The 18,849-nt window shown below is 47.7% G+C and overlaps 1 protein-coding gene across 4 annotated transcripts in view; it reads right to left on the bottom strand.

Moving 5' to 3' along the window:
- ROR2 (receptor tyrosine kinase like orphan receptor 2) overlaps window positions 1-18,849 on the bottom strand; it is a 217,016-nt gene that overhangs the window by 186,432 nt on the left and 11,735 nt on the right. The window contains exon 1 of one of the 4 annotated variants that reach the window (XM_062208582.1): window positions 14,872-14,950. The exons of the other annotated variants lie outside the window; for them this stretch is intronic. Coding sequence (XP_062064566.1) covers window positions 14,872-14,920 — 49 coding nt within the window. The 5' untranslated portion in view covers window positions 14,921-14,950. Of the gene's footprint in view, window positions 1-14,871; window positions 14,951-18,849 lie in introns of those variants that run through there. 4 annotated transcript variants of the gene reach the window in all.

Here is an 18,849-nt window from a genome sequence, read left to right as displayed (position 1 = left end):
CCTGTCAAATAAATTTTTTTAAAAAAGTTATTTATTTGAGTAGCAGAGTTACAGACAGAGAGAGGAGCAGAGAGATAGATCAATCTTCCATCTGCTGGTTCTCTCCCCAGTTGGCCGTTAATAGCTGGAGTTGGGCTGACCCGAAGCCAGGAGCCAGGTGTCATGAGCTTCCTCCAGGTCTCCCATGCAGGTGCAGGGGCCCAAGGACTTGGGTCATCTTCTACTGCTTTCCCAGGCCATTAGTAGGGATCTGGATCAGAAGTAGAGCAGCAAGGACTCGAACTAGCGCCTATATGGGATGCCGGCACTGCAGGAGAAGGCTTTACCCACTGCACCACAGTGCTGGCTCCCAGACAAAAGAAGAGAATTGCTACAGGCCACCAGGAGAGATGTGAAGTGAACTAATTCAACCTACATGGCCCTAGACAATGAGGCATGAGCCAAGGGGGTCAAAATGTAAGCTGAAGGCTTTTTATAAACTAAAATATGGAACCAGCTAATAATAAAATCAGCCAGACAGCAGCAAAGTGAGCCAAGGCTCTGACAGCCATTATGCACTATCTGTGCCAACACCAGGGCTCCACCTGAGGGCAGCGGACACTATATCCCATCCCCAGCCACGTGTCATGACAGGTGGTCAGTCTTGGGGCCCGAGGGGAGGGCGGGAGAAGCACCCATCCAACAGAGGGTCCCACAGGCTGCTCTGGGCATACCTATATCACAGGACAAAGATAACCAAGAACTCAACCCCATATCCAGAGTGGATAGCTTAGCTTAGACATGTCTTGTTTTTAAGGTTCTTCTTTAATATAAAGGAAGTCAAAAGTCAGTCTCAAGCAAAAATCATTTACTCTCATTCCTCATTTTAAACATACACACACACACACACACACAAACACCTACACAAGGGTATTCCAAGAAGGTCATGGGAAATGGGATTTTTAAAGTTTATTAAAAAGTAAATAAAAGTTTATGTTTATGGATTTCAAAAATCCATTTAGTTTTTTCATAATATGCATTTCCCATGAACTTTTTGAAGGAAAAAAATGCCCCATTCCATGCATGGATTTTAATTTATTTTTCGGCAAAACAAACTGGTCTTTTAATTTCATTTTCCATGAACTTGTGATAGGACCCCACATAACGTAAGTCTGTTTTCGGTAGATGGCAGAAGGCAAGCATCGTCAGCAGTGGGACTGCCTGCAGAGGCCGGGGATACCCCCGCTCCCACTGGGCAGCAGAGGACTCCACACTGGACACTGTGCCAGCACACAGCCTAAGCCTCAGGCTTCTGTGTGTCACCACACTCTCCCCCGGCCAACCTCAAGGGGATGGGTATACTTAGCTTTTCAAAAGTAGATGCAGGGGCTGGCACTGTGGCTTAGCCAGTAGAGCCACCACTTGCAGTGCCGGCATCCCATATGGGTGCTGGTTCGAGTCCTGGCTGCTCCACTTCCCATCCAGCTCTGTGCCTGTGGCCTGGGAAAGCAGTAGAAGATGGCCCAAGCCCTTGGGCCCCTGCACTAGCATGGGAGACATGGAGGAAGCTCCTGGCTCCTGACTTCGGATAGGAACAGCTCCAGACATTGCAACCATTTGTGGAGTGAACCAGCAGATGGAAGACCTCTCTGTATCTCTATCTCTATCTCTATCTCTATCTCTATCTCTATCTCTATCTCTAACTCTATATCTCTCTTTGCCCCTGCCTCTCTGTAACTCTACCTTTCAAATAAATAAAAATAAATCTTAAAAAAAAAAAATCTGGCTGAACTAGTAAATGAAAAGATTCTTTCTCTCTCTAACACACACATGCGCGTGTGCACACACACACACTGCCTTTCTAATAGATTTTTTTTTTAAATCTAGCTAGTGCAATGAAAGTATTAAGCTTTTAATGTCACTTACTTTGAATTCATTTTAATTAAACAGCCACATGTGGCTACCTACTAGACTGCGCAGCTACAACACTCTGCTCACCCTGGGCCTCCTGATAATACATTCCAGAAACATTCAAGATAAGAAAACTTGCAGGTGGTTAAATGAAGGCCTGGCAAGCAAAGCAAAGCTACAGAGACCAAAGGCCAAAGAAATGTGTAAAACGCCGCAGGAATGCTTTCTTTCAAAATTCACACCAAAGCACTGAAGGACCACAGACACCATGATCTCCCTCAGTAAGCAACACCTTACTTATTTCAAGGTGACTGAACTGACTTCTGTATTTTAACCTCACAGGTAATTGTATCAAAGTGCTCAGAAATCTACACACTGCAAACAACACACACAGAAGCCCATTCTGGACCCTGTGCCTGCCCACTGTTCCACGTGGTATCAGGGCACAGGCGTCCCTCCACATTCTGAGAGTCTTGGTTCCAGGACCCAGTGCAGGGGGGAAAAAAAAATCCATGTTTGCTCAAGTCCACCTATAAAATGAAACAGTATTTGCACATAACCATGCACATCCTCCCTGGAGCTACAACGGACCGCTGTGTTCCTAGTGGGTAAGGCTGCACTGTTCCGGGAGCAACAGTAAGGGGGAAAGTCAGCACAAGTTCAGCACAGTTGCAATTTTTTGCCAGATACCGATCCACAGTTGGATGGGGAACCCCCGGAGTGGAAGGGTCCGCTGTACGTGGGTGCATTCCTCGCCCAAGATTTCTCGGGACGAGCTCACCTTCACACATTCTGCCTGCAAGCCACACGTCCACCCTTCCTGTGCCCCTGAAATCCATCTCTGGACCACTCATTCCTCCACTTTCTCCCCGCTCGCCACGCACCGCCTGTTCGCGTCAAGGACAAGCACAGGTGGCCAGCACGGGTACTGCAAGAACAGGTTCTTCCATCCCCCACCTGAAGGATCGCTCAGACTGACCAGCCCCTTCCTTTCCTGGTCCAACCCCCCAACTCCAGGCACCCTGCAGGCAGGCGGGGGACTGCCCAGCCATCTCTCCCAAGGAGAAGCTCTGGGGGGAATAAAGAAAAGCTCCCATCTGGCCGGGGTAGTCCCTTGTAGCTGAGTGACAGACACCTTCAAGGCTGGTGGCCTGTGCCAGCCTGCTGCCGTCCTGGGCCCACCTCAGGGGTCACCACTAGTGGACGTCCAACTTCTGCATGCACCCAAGAAGCCCAGGCTGCTGAGTCACCACTCAACATCTCTGACCCAGCAGGTTCAAGGGAGAGTCACCACTCAACATCTCTGACCCAGCAGGTTCGAGGGAGAGTCCAAGGGCTCATGCGCCTAACCGGATCCCAGGTGACGCTGCTGCTGCTGCCATATCCCAGCCGAAAGGCCCTGGTCTTCCGGTTCCACTAATGGGTTCATGGCAGATGGCAGGGGGTGTGCAGAGAAAGGATCACGTGGTGAGCCAGGAAGCAGGGGGAGGCTGGGCCCAAACTCAGGCTTTAATAACAACCCTCTCACAAGAACCCCCTTCCAAGGGGATGCTCCTCTCCCACTCCCACATCCTGAGCACCTCCCACTGGGCCCCACCTCTACCAATTCCACCACTTCCCAATAGCAGTGTCCTAAGGACCAAGCCTTTAACACAGAGACCTCGAACATTCAGCATCTAAAACATGGTACCCAGGAGCTCACAGGTGCAAGCCCCTGACGCTGCTTTCTCCTGCCTCTGTGTCTGTGTGTGTGAGAGTGTGTGTATGTGCTTGCTTTCCATTCCTGACACAAGCACCCACTTCTTAGCAAATGTACAACTTGTCTCTGCACGAGCTTCAGCTCCCAATTCCCTGTCTGTAACTGTTTCTCATCCCCAGGTGCACACACTCACCTACGGTTCTCAGATGGCAGGAAATCCACAGGAACTCATATTTGGAATAGCAGCGATCCTATGGCTAGCAGTGTTTGTCAGACAGTGAAGCCTCACTCTGTGGTCTACCAGCTGGACAGAATTTGGGAGACCAATCCCGACGAGTAGCATCACTCAGGACTCAACAGGCAAAGAAGTCACCAATAGGGCCTTGGAGGCAGGGTTTTCTTCTTGGAGAGGAACAAGAAATTTAGCTTCCACTTGCTCTGCCCAATTTCTCCTGCACATGGCCAGCAGACAACACTAGAGAAGACATCCTGTGGCTGTCTTTCCAGTAGGACTTAAAACACATCAACCTGGGATCAATGTTCGAAGTCCAGTCCCTGAGGCCAGAGGGAGGACTCCACCTGACTCTCCTGAAAGACCACGCGTGTCATGTCTGGGTGAACCCTGAGGACACGATGCTGGCTGAGCAGACCAAACACTAACACACGAACACCGTAGGAGTCTGTGCATATGACCGCTCCAACTCACAGGAACAGAAGGAAGAATGGTGGGTGCCGAGGCTGCAGGGGGAAGGAGGGGAGTTAGCATTTAATGGGGACAGAGTTCCAACTTAGGAAGACGATAAAGTTCTGACGATGACGGTTCCCGTGTCTGTATAGCACTGAATGCACTTAATGCCACTGAACTGTGTACTAAAACATGGTTAAGATGGTACAATTTATGTCATGTGTATGTAAAAAAACAATGTAAAAAAAAAAACAAAAACCAGGGCCAGCGCTGTAGCGTAGCAGGCAAAGCCATTGCCTGCAGTGCCAGCATCCCATATGGATGTCAGTTCGAGTCCCGGCTGCTCCACTTCCGATCCAGCTCTCTGCTGTGGCCTGGGAAGGCAGTGGAGGATGGCCCAACTCAGTGGGCCCCTGTACCCGCATGGAAGACCTGGAGGAGGCTCCTGGCTCCTGGCTTTGGATTGGCACAGCTCTGGCTGTTGGGGCCATCTGGGGAGTGAGCCATCGGATGGAAGATGTCTCTCTCTTTCTCTGTCTGTCTTTCTCTCTCTCTCTCTCCCCCTCTGCCTCTCTGTAACTCTGCCTTTCAAATAAATAAATAAATCTTTTTTAAAAATCCACAAACTTCATTGTTAAAAGTATTATATCACTGAATTCGGCTAAATAGCACTCTTACACCCCATTTCACAGGCCAGCCTCAGCCCAATGGAGCGAAATAATCTTTTTCAAACCATGCATGCTTCATCTACACCCAAACTGTGCCCTGGACCCAGCAGGTCAGAGACCACATTCTCCCCGCAAGCGGCACCACCAGACCCACAGCCCCCTTGGGAATCCCAGATCCTAAAGTCCTATCAGGTCACCACCCTCAGTGGCTCCTGGGAACCCATCCAAATCCCCTCATGACCACACTGAAGTGCTACTTGGCAGCCTGCCCACAGCTCCCAGCTCCAGGGACGACAGCTCCCCACAATCACAGCCCAGAACCAGAGGGTGAAGAGCCAGGTACCAACCCCAACGCGCTCCTCCGCTCAGTTCTGCCAAGGTCTGGCCGGCATCCAGCAATCACAGGGCCCACTGCCTTCACCTTATTTCCTTACTTTCTATATTCTGGATGCACCAGCATGTGTGGCCCCCGTAACTGGGAAAGGAACCCCCACCAGTAAACATTCAGGACCACAATGGGCTCCCAGAGCTCACCCTCCATATGCAAACCAGCCAAGCCAGAGCTTACTGAACTCACATTCCTCCTGCCCACATCGCCCCAGGGCCAGCTCCCAGACTCCCAGGAGCAACAGCATGCCCCAAAGCCAGCCAGAGCTGTTTAGAATACCCCATGTCCCTGCCTTGTCCTCTATGCAAAGCCCAGTAAAGGATCTGGCCTCAGCTCGTCTGCCCACTCCCTTCCATCTCCTGACCAAGTCTGGTGCTCACCTTGTGGCTCTGCGTGGAATGGGAAGTGTGAGCGATAAAGCCTAAATCTTCTTTCAGAATCACTGCCAACCCCCCATCCCAGGGCGGGGTCATGCCCTGTGGCCATACAATGAAAAGAAGGGGATACATCCTCCTCCTCCAAGGCTGGCTCCCAGTTGACCCTGGGGAAGCTGGGGTGGGGGGAGCAGTCTGCAGGCTGCTGGTGGGTAGACAGAGGATACCCCCAGTGGATGCCTGAAACCACCAATTTGTCACAGGGTGCCAGCCTTGTGGCACAGCAGATTAAGGCACTGTTTGCAATACTGACATCCCATATCGGAGCGCCAGTTCCAGTGCCAGCTGCTCCGGCTTTGGCCTGGAGAGTGAACTTGGAGGGATGGAGGCAACACGACAGAACAAGAGAGGTCCACAGACAGAAGAATCTGCACTAGAACCTGGTTCTTTCCAACCCAACTCCCAATCCCAAAGCATTCGACAGCCACGCAGGTGTCAGCCGATGAAAGGTGTCCCCTCGCGGAGACACGCCAACTCCAGGAACACCCCAGCACAGGCTCGGATCTGAACTACTGAGAAAACACATCCCAGTGGGCACCAAAAGCTACGACCCATCTCCAGGGACCTCAGGAGAAGGATGGGATACTCTGCTGGCCCCAGTCACATCTGCACAAAACGCCCCACCGATGAACGGCCGCGATAGGGGATGCCCAGGCCACAAGGTGGGCAATCCCAAACCCCAGGTGGCTATCCCAGGGACCTGATTCCCACATCACAGGACATCAGGGAGCAACGATCAACTCCAGATTTCAGTCTGCGCAGTGGCTGCTCAACCCCAACTGTCACTGGAAGCTTTCAAAAATATCTGGGCGCACAAACCACACCCCAACCTATTTGATTAAAACCATGATCAGGGAGGAGGCAAACCCAGCCACCAGAGAAGCAGAGACTCCCAGGTCTAGCTGACTCCTGAGTGTCTCCTAGAAGGTTTGCTGCAGAACCTGCATCCCACCCCAGACGACGGAAACTCTGCACAGTGAGCCCATTGTCAGGCGGAGTTCACAACCACAGGAGAAAGGGCAGAACTGCTGGGTCCATACAGCTGAGACCCAAGACCCCCGTAATCTGTGATCCTGAAGACGAGAAGAGAGCAAACAGAAAGTCAGCCTTGCATGTGCTGGGTTCCACTCAACCAAATATGGACAGAAAATGTTCTTTTTTAAAAAAACCCACATCTGGTCTGAACATCTGGACTCTCTTGTTCTTTGTCATTATCCCCTACACAATGCAATGGAACAACTACAATGCATTAGGTATTACAAGTAATCCAGAAATGATTTAAAGACTACACAGGAGATTATGCTTGGGTTCTATGAAGATGACACGCCATTTTTATATAAGGGATCCATCTGAGCATCTGTGGATTTGGGCAGCTACCAATGGCAAGGGGTCGGGAACCCATGCCCCATGGCTGCCAAGGGCTGACCCTGCAAGTATCTGTTTGTAGGAGACAGAATGAAAAGACAAGTTTACTGTTGGTGCCTACGAAGGGTCTTCATAAAGCTTACCTAAAATGTTCATTAAGAAAACACAATGCACGCATTTCAAAACTGTTTTGCAACAAAACAAACTCATCTTCTAATTCCACTTTCCAAGTTTTTGAAGTACTCTCACATATCCAAAGGGATAAAGGATGAAAAGAAAACTAAAGCCAGGATTTCATCACCGATGAGGACTCAATTCCTGCGGAAAATGGATTTGGATCAGTCACTTCCGGGCGTAAACTGCTGCATTTCAAGAATTCACATTTTCCTGGTGTACTTTGCCCTTCTTTTTCCTTTTCTACCTACTGGGCACCTGGATTCCATCAGGCCTCTTACATAAAAGTCAAAGAAGACGAACTGAACAAAAGGGAGAGAAAATCATTTCTCTAAACTAAAAAAAAAATCATTTTTTCTAAAACTAAAAGCTACAACTCTCAAAATGTTATAGAATTAAGGTCAAATAAATTATCTCTGAGGAAAAAACTAATATCTGGAAAAAAAAGATAACGGGATAAGATTTAAAAAGAGAAAGCTATTTGTTATATGTAAAATCTGACTGAATCCAAAGTTGAATTTAGAAAATTCTGACTTTTTTGTTAAAAATTTAGAAAAATTTTAAAAGCCAGAGCTGCCAAGGTAAACACCACAAATAAGAAAGAACTATAATATTTTTTTGACAGATAGAGTTACACAGCAGAAAGAAGAGAAAGGTCTTCCTTCCATTGGTTCACCCCCCAATGGCCGCTACGGCCAGTGCTGCGAATATCCGAAGCCAGGAGTCAGGTGCTTCCTCCTGGTCTCCCATGCGGGTGCAGGGCCCAAGCACTTCCCAGGCCTTCCCAGGCCACAGCAGAGAGCTGGACTAGAAGAGGAGCAACTGGGACTAGAACCCGGCACCCATATGGGATGCTGGCGCCGTAGGCAGAGGATTAACCAAGTGAGCCACAGTGCAGGCCCCAGAACTATATTAATGCCATCCATGCCCATTAGAAACAAAAGGCAAAAAACTAAGAATGAAGGGGTAAAGGGTGACTTCTCAGTAGGGCTCTGTCATAAGTATAAGACACATGACAATGTCCAAAATTACAATGCAGAACCTAAAATAAAATCAGAGAAACACAGAACCTGCATCCCACAGGAAACTCCTACTCCAACTCCCCGGAGCAGAAAAAGAAGACAAACAGTATAAGTTAAAAAAAAAGAAAGAGAGAGAAATTAAATTATATAATCAATGAGATTGTGCTAAACTTAAATTGTATCTAAGGTCCGATTATATAATAAATATTAATTAAGCCATTAAGAAACATCAAATTCCCTGAAACCGGTCACAGCAGATTACACTCTCCATACAAAATGCAATGAAACCACAAAATAACTCCTTAGAAGCATCAAGAACTTCTTCTTAACTCTTGAATCATAAAATAAATAAAAACTGAGATTACAGATCATTTGGGAAAACACAATACTAAAAACATCACGCAACATGTAACACAATCTAAAAGCAGCAGTTAAAGCTACATACACAGGAAAATGTATAGTCTGCGCCTTGCTTCCAGGAAAATTAGTCAATGGTTATCTAGAAAAATAAGTGAGACTAGTCAGTAAGATTCTGGGGGAAATGGATAAAGGGCTAATCCTACCAAATAACAAAATCTATAAAGCTACGGTAATTAAAAGAGGGACAGAAACTGAATGTTCCAGAAGTAACTAACATGAGATTTGAATGCCAAAGAAGAAGACTGCTCTTCCAAATCATTGATAAAGAATCAGTTGTATAATAAAGGAAATCAGATCAATTCATTTTTTCTGGGAATAAAGAAGGGTGAATCTAAATTCTACATGAATCAAAGATTTAACTACAAAAGGCAAAAATCACAAGAATCCCCCCCAAAAAAGAATAATTTAGAAAGAAGTCTTAGAACAGCAAAGGGATTTCCATGTATGACTCCAAGTTCAAAGTTGGCTTAGTTTTATCCAATAAAAATTAAAACTTTCTGCATGGAAACAAATACAAAGGTATTTCACAAAATTCAGAAAAAATGAAATTAAAAGACATTTATTTTGGTGCAAAAATTTCTGAAATCAAGGCATAATTTTTTCATTATATGCATTTTCCACTGTGGTACTTTGTGAAGTATCCTCGTGAATCATGCAAAATCAAAGGACAATTTGGGAAAGAAAAGAATTCCAATAGTCTGGGACAGTTAAACAGTCTTAGAAATATTCTTAGATGGAGCCGGCGCTGTGGCGTAGCAGGTGGAGCTGCCACCTGCAGTGCCAGCATCCCATATGGGCACCGGTTCGAGTCCCAGCTGCTCCACTTCGGATCCAGCTCTCTGCTATGGCCTGGGAAAGCAGTAGAAGATGGCCCAAGTCCTTGGGCCCCTGCACCCATGTAGGAGATCCGGAAGACACACCTGGTTCTTGGCTTCGGATAGGTGCAGCTCCGGCAGTTGCAGCCAACTGGGGAGTGAACCAGCGGATGGAAGACCTTCCTCTCCCTCTCTACCTCTCTCTCTCACTCTCTCTGCCTCTCCTTCTCTTTCTGTGTGACTCTGACTTTCAAATAAATAAATAAATCTTTAAAAAAAAGAAATATTCTTAGAAATCAGTGAGAACAACAGAAAGGAAAGTATAGAGAAAGTGAAGAGTTATTTTCCAGAAAAAAAAAGCACAAAGACTTATGAAGACAGTCAGGCTCATGGACAAATTTGTGAGTACACAGAACTGTGATAACTTCTTTGCTTTTCACACTTCCTAATATTAAAAGGCCTGATTATCTCTGATGTTGGTTGGGGCTTGGAAAAACCTGAAAAGATCATACAGCATTGCCATTTTCCTTCATTTAAAAAAAAAAAAGATTTTATTTATTTATATGAGAGGTAGAGTTACAGACAGAGAAGGAGAGACAGAAAGATCTTCCACCCGCTGGTTCACTCCCCCAAATGGCCTCAATGACCAGAGCTGGGCTGATCCAAAGCCAGGAGCCAGGAGCTTCTTCCGGGTCTCCCATGTGGGTGCAGGGGTCCAAGGACGTGGGCCATCTTCTACTGCTTTCCCAGGCCATAGCAGAGAGCTGGATGGGAAGAGGAGCAGCCGGGACTAGAACCGGCGCCCATATGGGATTCCAGGGCCACAGGCGGAGGTTTAGCCCACCACGCCACAATGCCGGCCCCATCACTGCCACTTTCTAGGAAAGCAATTCTGCAGATGCCACCAAAACTTTAAATATAAACCTTGGACAAAGAAACTTCACATCTGGAAACTACAAGTGCTAAAAAAAAAAGTCTACAAGTGCTCTCTGCAGAGCTGTTCCATGTTTTAATTTTTATTTATTTATTTGAGAGGCAGAGAAAGAAACAGTCAGAGAGCTCGCGTGTGCTGATTTACTCCTCAAATTCCCCAGATCACGAGCACTGGGTCAAGTCAATGCAGGAAGTCAGGAACTCAATCCAGGTCTCCCACGGGGGTGGCAGGAGCCCAAGTCCCAGGGCCATCGGCCGCCTAGCAGAACACTAGATTGAAGCCTAGGCATGCCCATATGGGTCTTGGGCATCCCAACCAGTGTCTTAGCTGCTAGGCTAAACACCCACTCCAGAACTGTTTCATGTAACACACAAAAATCAGAAGTATTTCTCCGTAGGAGTTCAGTAACATAAGTTCTGTATACACAAATGACAGATGTTAACAATGGTTTAAGAAACGAAGTAGCCTGGCACGCACTAAAATGGAAAGATTCCCAAGAACTATTGGTACGTCAAAGCAGCAGACTTCAGCTCAGTATATACGGCGTGGTTTCACCGGGTATAAAAACAAATAGAAGACGCTGCAATGTAGCTGAACCTTGAAAACATTAAGCTGAGTGAAAGAAGCCAGATCCCAAAGGCCACGTGGTTCATGATTCTATGTATATGAAATTTCCAGAATAAGCAAATCCATCCAGACAGAAAGCAGATTAGTGGTTGCCAGAGGCTGGGGGAATCGGCGGAGGGGGAGGTGGGTGTGATTGCTCTTGGGGAGGGGGCTTCCTTGGGGGCTGGTGAAAATGTTCTGGACCAGAGGGCAGCGATGGCTACCTGAGGCGGTCCATGTACTCAATGCCACTGGATCAGCTAATTGGATGTTATGGGAGTTTTACCACATTTTTTTTTTTTTTAGGTTGAGCACTTAGCAAGCATCAGGCTCCAGGCCAAATGCTTTATGTCCCATTATCTCATTCATTTTTTTCTGATTGGCACATAGTATTTGTACACATTTATGCAGGACAGGTAATGTTCTGATTGAGGTAATATTGGGTAATGAATGAATAACTTAGGTTAATTAGCATAACCAACACCTCACCTTTTTATCATTTCTTTATGATGAGAGCATTCCAAATCCTGTCTTCCAACTATTCTGAGATACGAGTCCTGCATTATTGCTCATTGTGGTTCCCCCACTGTGCCACAGAACACGGGAACTCACTCCTCCTGTCCAGCTGCCGCTGTACCGGACCTCCCATCTGCCTCCCCCTTACCACGGTTTTTAAAAACAAAGAAGACGCACAGAGAAGTGTGTATGCCCAGAAAACGCCTGGGATGAAGCAGCGGGGTGGGGAACTGCCCATGAAGGAGGCGAGACGTTAGTCACTTCATCGTATTCCCCGCTGAGTTTGGGTGGCTTTTAAGTCATCTGCATGTATTACCGGGTTTTTTGGGTTCCTTTGGCTTTTCTTGATTTTCACTGACTCAGATACATTACCCTGACACAAAATTAAAACAATGCCCTTGGATCACACCCCCATGACAGGAGGGGCCCCCATAAAAGACGAGGAAGTATGTACCACTGCTTTGTGGGTATTTTCACATCATGATTTTTTTTCAAAGGAATATCTTCAATTATAAATAAGTTACTGGTCCAAACCAATGCTCCCTCAAGGTCCCAAGACCACCACCCCTGCCATGCCCCAACACACGCTACCCACAGTGCACGGTAGGACTTAGCCTCTGGCTGCATGACAAAAGCAATCACGAAGAACATTCTTAAACACTGAATTCTGAGCAGCTCAACTCATACCCACTCTTCTATCTGCTCTTTCTTTTGTTTTTAATCAGCTTGACTTTGGGGTCAGTACTGGAATGCTAAAGGTTAAACTGGGGGCCAGCACTGTGGTGTAGTGGGTTAAGCCTACACCTGCAGTGCTCCCATCCCATGTGGGCGCCAGTCCAAGTCCCAGCTGCTCCACTTCCGATCCAGCTCTCTGCTATGGCCTGGGAAAGCAGTGGAAGATGGCCCAAGTCCTTGAGCCCCTGCACCCAAGTGGGGGACTCAGAAAAAGCTCCTGGCTCCTGGCTTCGAATGGGCGCAGCTCCGGCCGTTGCGGCTAACTGGGGAGTGAACCAGCATATGGAAGACCTCTCTCTCTCTGCCCCTCCTTCTCTCTCTGTGTAACTCTAACTTTCAAATAAATAAATAAATCTTTAAAAAAAAAAAAAAAAGGCTAAGCTGCAGCTTGGGACACTGGCATCCCATATCAGAGTGCCAATTCAAGTCCTGGCTGCTCCACTTCTGATCCAGCTTCCTGCTAATGCAACTGGGAAAGTAAGGGATGATGGCCCAAGTGCTAGGGCCCCTGCCCCTAACATGGAAGACATGGATGTAATTCTTGAATCCCAGCTTCAGCCTGGGGAGTAAACCAGTAGATCGAAGATTTCTCTACTCTTTCAAATAAATAAATAAATCTTTAATCAGCTTGACATTTAGAACCCACAGAAATGTGTGGTTAGGCAACTGGAAGAAACTTGACTGTCTCAGTCCTTTTTAAAATCACTATTATTTTCTTAGGAAGAAAGAAAAGAAATGGGTTCAAAGTTTAGAATAATAGCACACACACAAAAGTGAACCTTATTTGAACTGTGAAAATAAATACAACATGACTAATTTGAGTAACTATGCTTGTGTTTTGCATTGCAGCTTTCTGTGTTTGCAAAAGAAAATGATAATGATATGTTATTTCCAAAAGAAAATGTCCATCTAAGAGGTGACATGGATTTTGCACATAGTAAAGGAGAAGTGGTATAGGCTGGCCACCCCTAATTGGAAAATCTAAAATCCAAGAGTTTTGGCCTCAAGCAGTTCAGATAAGGGATATATCAAAAAAAGCTAGGAGAATCTTGAGAAACACTTTTTTTTTCTTTGAGATAGAGAGAGCCCATCCACTGGCTCACTCCCCCAAATGTCCCCAAAAGCCCTACCCCAACCGAAGTTGGGAGCTGGGAATTGGGTCTCATGTGGGTGGGGGGACCCAACCAACTACTTAAGCCACCATCTCTGTCACCCAGGGTCTGCACTTGTGGGAAGCTGGAGTCAGCAACCAGAGCCAACACTCAAAGTCAGGTTCACTGATGCAGGATGCAGGCATCCCAAACGGCATCTCAAACACTGGGCCCGAAACAACCACGTTCTTGACAACAATGCAAGCACAATTGGAAGGCAGAATGGTGCATCTCGCTTCAGGCCAAAGCATCCACTAGGCCTCACTTCTATGAAATACCATCTTCCAGGCCACCTGGGTCTACACTGACACCCCAAATATGCTCATCACCAATGGGGGGACCCACCCCAGCACTCCACACCAGCTGAGAAGCAGCTGACCAAACACCCGTGCACCTGCCCTGGGGGTCTCACCCAGGCTGGAGATGCAGACTACTGCCCAGCCCCAAGTCAGCACGAGGTCTCAGGAGCCACCCCTGGGCTTTGGCCTACGGGATTCAGCTGAGTGGAGGTGCCTTGGGATCCCAAGGACAGAGACATACACTCCCAGAAACGGCTCCCCTGTCGCCCAGCAAGGTGGCAGCTTCCTCCTCCATTTGGTTCTCCCAGGGCCTTCCTCCCTGCCTCCACTTCCAGGAGTCCAATCTGTCTCCCACTTCAAAGGGCTTCCAGGTCCCACATAAATCACACATGCTGACAGCCCCACAATCCCAGTGGCCCTGAGGATGTTGGCTTTTGTTGGCTTTTGTTTTTGTTTTTGCAAGCAGGGTCCCCATAAGGGAAACAAAGGCTTGGCATCCACAGGCTGGGCCCTTCAGGGCCCCTTAGCAGCTGTCCTCTTACCAGCTCCCACCCCCGGGGGAGCCATTGCTTTGTCTAGGAAGCAGAAATCATGCACCCCAATCAAAGCCCGCCAACCACCCAGCTCCAAGCCCTTCTCCCCAGGCAAACATCTGGGAACAGAGAGGGAGCTGACCAGTGACCCCGGAGAGAAGCCCTGGGCTAGGGACAGGCCTGCACAGTGCTGCCCCATAAGCCCTAGGGGCTGGCTGGGGACAGAGATGACAAGCTCTCCAGGAGGGAAGAACTGCTTTCTGATGCAGGTCTTGTCCATGTCAGGCAGGAGGCACACCCCCACCCATGCGTCTAGGTGGCTCCCCTGCTCAGCAAGGCACATGCCGCCTTGGGAGTCTATGCCTTCTCCCCTTCCCCACTCCAACCCCTGGCTCCTGACTGCAGCAGGGGCCAGTGCTGGGGCCCAGAGCCACTCAGCTCAGCCCATGGCATCAGGAGCTCTGCAGGGACAAGGGTATTGATGAGCAGCTTTTGCTCAAGCAAATTCCTATGCAGAAAGTCAAAGAGGGCACTCACCAGCACTCAGTGTGCATGAATATGTGCTAGTTGCTAGGTCTGCTCCCATGATTTCAACACATGAAGGTACTGCAGCAAGTTTCTGAAAAAATGGAATTAAAAGATACATACAAAAAATTTTCTAAATCCAAGACCAGTTTTTCATAATATGCATTTCCTGTGAACTTTCTGAAGACTCCTCCTATGTATGGATTTCAAAACTTTTGCACAGAGGCTGGTGCTGTGTGTGGCACAGTAGGTTAAGCCACCCTCTGTAACTCCAGCATCCCATATCAGAGCACTAGTTCAAGCCCCAGCTGCTTGGCTTCCGATCCAGCTCCCTGCTAATGTGCCTGGTAAGGCAGCAGAAGATGGCCCAAGGGCTTGGGCTCCTGTTACCCACTTGGGAGACCCTGATGGAGTTCTGGGCTCCCTGCTTGGATCCGAGTCAGCACTGGCCACTGCAACCTTTGGCATTTGGGGAAGTAAAACCAGTGGACAAAAGCGCTCTCTCTCTCTCTCTCTCTCTCTCTCTCTCTCTGTCACTCTGTCTTTCAAATAAATAAATAAATGTTTTCTTTAAAAAATTTTTGTACAAAAATTATCTAACATTTAATTCCATTTCCCATGAGCTTTCTGAAGACCTCTTATATCTCTTCAAAGCTCTTGTATTAGAAACTTGGACCCCAGGAGCCAGCACTGTGGCATAGTGGGTAAAGCCGCCATCTGCAGTGCCAGCATCCCATATGGGTGCCAGTTCGAGTCCCAGCTGCTCCACTTCCAATCCAGCTCTCTGCTGTGGCCTGGGAAAGCAGTAGAAGATGGCCCAAGTCTTTGGACCCCTGCACCCGCAAGGGAGACCCGGAAGAAGCTCCTGGCTCCTGATCGGCACAGCTCCAGCCATGTGGCCAATTGTGGAGTGAACCAGCAGATGGAAGACCCTCCCTCTCTCTCTCTCTGCCTCTCCTTCTTCTCTGTGTTACTCTGACTTTCAAATAAATAAACAATCTTATAAGAGAGATAGAGAGAGAGGGAGAGAGAGAGAGAGAAAAGAAACTTGGCCCCAAATTCCTATGCTGATGGTAGTTGGAGATGGGGGCTTTGGGAGGGGTCAGGATGAGATGAGGTCATGAGGGTGGGGCTTCCTGAGAGGAGGAAGAGAGACCTGAGCTGGATCGCCAGGTGCCAGCCCCATGCTCTCCATTTCCCAGCCTCCAGCACCGTGAGAGAGAAATCTCTGTCCTTACACACCATCCAGCCTAGTACTTTGCCCTAACACCAGAAAACAGACCAAGTCGGCTGCCACCACAAAGCAAGGCAGGGCCAGGCCTTAGACCACAGCTCATCAGTGCCTCACAGCTCTGGGCTCTGGGATCCAGGTACGGGCAGGGCTGGTCTCTCCCAACAGGTGATGGAGTTGTCCCAAGGCTCTCCTGGGCCTAGAGACAGGCAGCTGCCTTCTCCTGGCGTCTCTGTTGTTTCCCACACCATCTTCCAGCTATAGGTCTGCCTGGTCCAAATTTTCCTACTGGTCATCTTATCATGTCTAGAAAAAACCTTTCTCCAAATGAGACCACCCTCTGACGTACTGAGAGTTAGGACACCAAAGTGTCTTTTCTAGGTAAGGACACAATTCAACCCATGAGTGTTCATTCTCTCTGTTAGAAAGTCAGGGGGCAGGTCTACACACAAGTCCAGGCTCTGCTTCTGACCCCAGCTTCCTGCCCATGCACACCCTGGCAGGCAGCAGGTGATGGCTCAAGTAGTTGGGTGCCTGCCACCTACATGGGAGACCCAAAATCAGTTGCTAGCTCTTGACTTCGGCCAGGCCCAACATTCCCTAATTGCGGGCACTTGGGGAGTGAACCAACAGATGGAAGATCTCTCTTCACCTCTGTTTCTCTCTCTCTCTCTCTCTGAATAAAATGAAAGGAAAATATATTTTTAAGTGAAGACAATGAACCTCCATTTTTTAAAAAAAGATTTACATGCATATTTGAAAGGCAGACAGACAAAGGAAGAAAGAGGGAGAAAGAGAGAAAGAGATCTTCCATCCTCTGGTTCACTCCCCCAAAAGGCTGCAACAACTGGGACTGGTCCAGGCTGAAGCCCAGAGCCTGGAACTCCATGGGGTTCTCCTATGTGGCTGGCAAGGGCACAAGTTCTTAGGCCATCTTCCACTGTGCTGCAAGGGCAGCTTAGCCTGATGTGCCATACCAGCCCCGAATCTCCATTTAAACAGCCATAAAAACTTGAAACCAGAAGCATACACTGTGGCCTGCAGTACTGGCATCCCATATGGGTGCTGATTTGAGTCCTGGCTGCTCCATTTCCGGTCCAGCCCCCTGCTAATGCACCTGGGAAAGCAGTGGAAGACGGCCCAAGTCCCTGAGTCCCTGAACCCATGTAGGGGACCCAGAAGAAGCTCCTGGCTCCTGGCGTCAGGCCTGGCACAGTCCTGGCTTTTGCAGCCATTTGGGGTCTCTGTCTACTTCTCTCTATATAACTCTACCATTAAAAAAATTTTAAAACACTTGAAGCTATTTAGAAAGACAGCTCTAACTGTATTTCCACCTCTAAATGCCTTAAGGTTTCCCATATTTGGCTTTAGCTTCAGAATACCAAGAAAATTCTGCTTCTCATGGCCATTTATACATGTAAAACTATTTCAAACATGATACTTGTCTTTTTGGGTCCAGTTTATTCCACTAAGCATAGTAGTTTCCAATTGCATCCACTCCACTCAAAAGACGGTATTTCATTCTTTTGTGGCTAACATAGAAAGCACAAAAAGTTTTTAAAAATAACTTTATATGATGGAAATTGACATCTTGGGACTTGATTATCATTTCTATCCATTGTCTGTATGCCTGTTGAAAAGTCTTTCTATTTGTTGATCTCTCTATATACTGGAACATTAAGCCTATAATGATAAAGTAAATGAAAAATATGTTATCCTAAAAGAAAGGAAAGGAAAGAGGAGGGTGGGAGATGAAGGTATTCTTAGAATTGTATCTATTGAGCCGGCGCCGCGGCTCACTAGGCTAATCCTCTGCCTTGCGGCGCCGGCACACCGGGTTCTAGTCCCAGTCGGGGCACCGGAGTCTGTCCCGGTTGCCCCTCTTCCAGGCCAGCTCTCTGCTGTGGCCCGGGAGTGCAGTGGAGGATGGCCCAAGTGCTTGGGCCCTGCACCCGCATGGGAGACCAGGAGGAAGCACCTGGCTCCTGCCTTCAGATCAGCGTGGTGCACCGGCCACAGCAGCCATTGGAGGGTGAACCAACGGTAAAGGAAGACCTTTCTCTCTGTCTCTCTCTCTCACTGTCCACTCTGCCTGTCAAAAAATAAAAAAAAAAAAAAAGAATTGTATCTATTAACTACTGTAATCTGTTCTCTTTATATTAATAAAAAATTTTAAATAAAACTCTATCCTCTTAAATTGGTTAAAAAATAAAAGTCTTTTCAATTGTTCACAACATAAACTGAGATTCTAGAATTAAACAGAGATGGCAACTCAGTTTGCACCAAACAAGCTAACAGAGACCCTGCTGGTCTGGCAGAGAACAAACCTGGGTGGGGATTCTCATGATAATTTTAAAAATGTTAAATATGTTAAAATGGCTTTGGACCAAATATTTGCAAAGCCCAGAGACGCCCCTAAGGGGATGGGTGAAAACCTCGAAGACTCACCCAGGCAATTCTTGCAAATCCAACCTCCCATTTCTCTAACTCTTTCCAGCCAAAGAGGGAGACATACTCCTGAGGAGCTCATACCCCAGTGGTCTACTCAAAAACCGACTCCCACCTGGGTCCCCACCTTCCACTCTGATCAGAGCTGGACAGTGCCTTTTCACAAGGCAAGCAGGAGAGCAAGGGAGAGACACTGGCCCTGACAGTGACCCCTGCACATCCACAGTCAGAGTCCTTGGTAACCACAGGGGGACTGATCCCAGGACCCTTGGGGATAACGGATGCTCAAGTCCCTTATAACAAGCAACATG

Source organism: Lepus europaeus, chromosome 12, assembly GCF_033115175.1.
Source record: "Lepus europaeus isolate LE1 chromosome 12, mLepTim1.pri, whole genome shotgun sequence".
In the NCBI taxonomy this organism is placed as follows: domain Eukaryota; kingdom Metazoa; phylum Chordata; class Mammalia; order Lagomorpha; family Leporidae; genus Lepus; species Lepus europaeus.
This window is presented reverse-complemented; position numbering and strand designations above follow the sequence as displayed.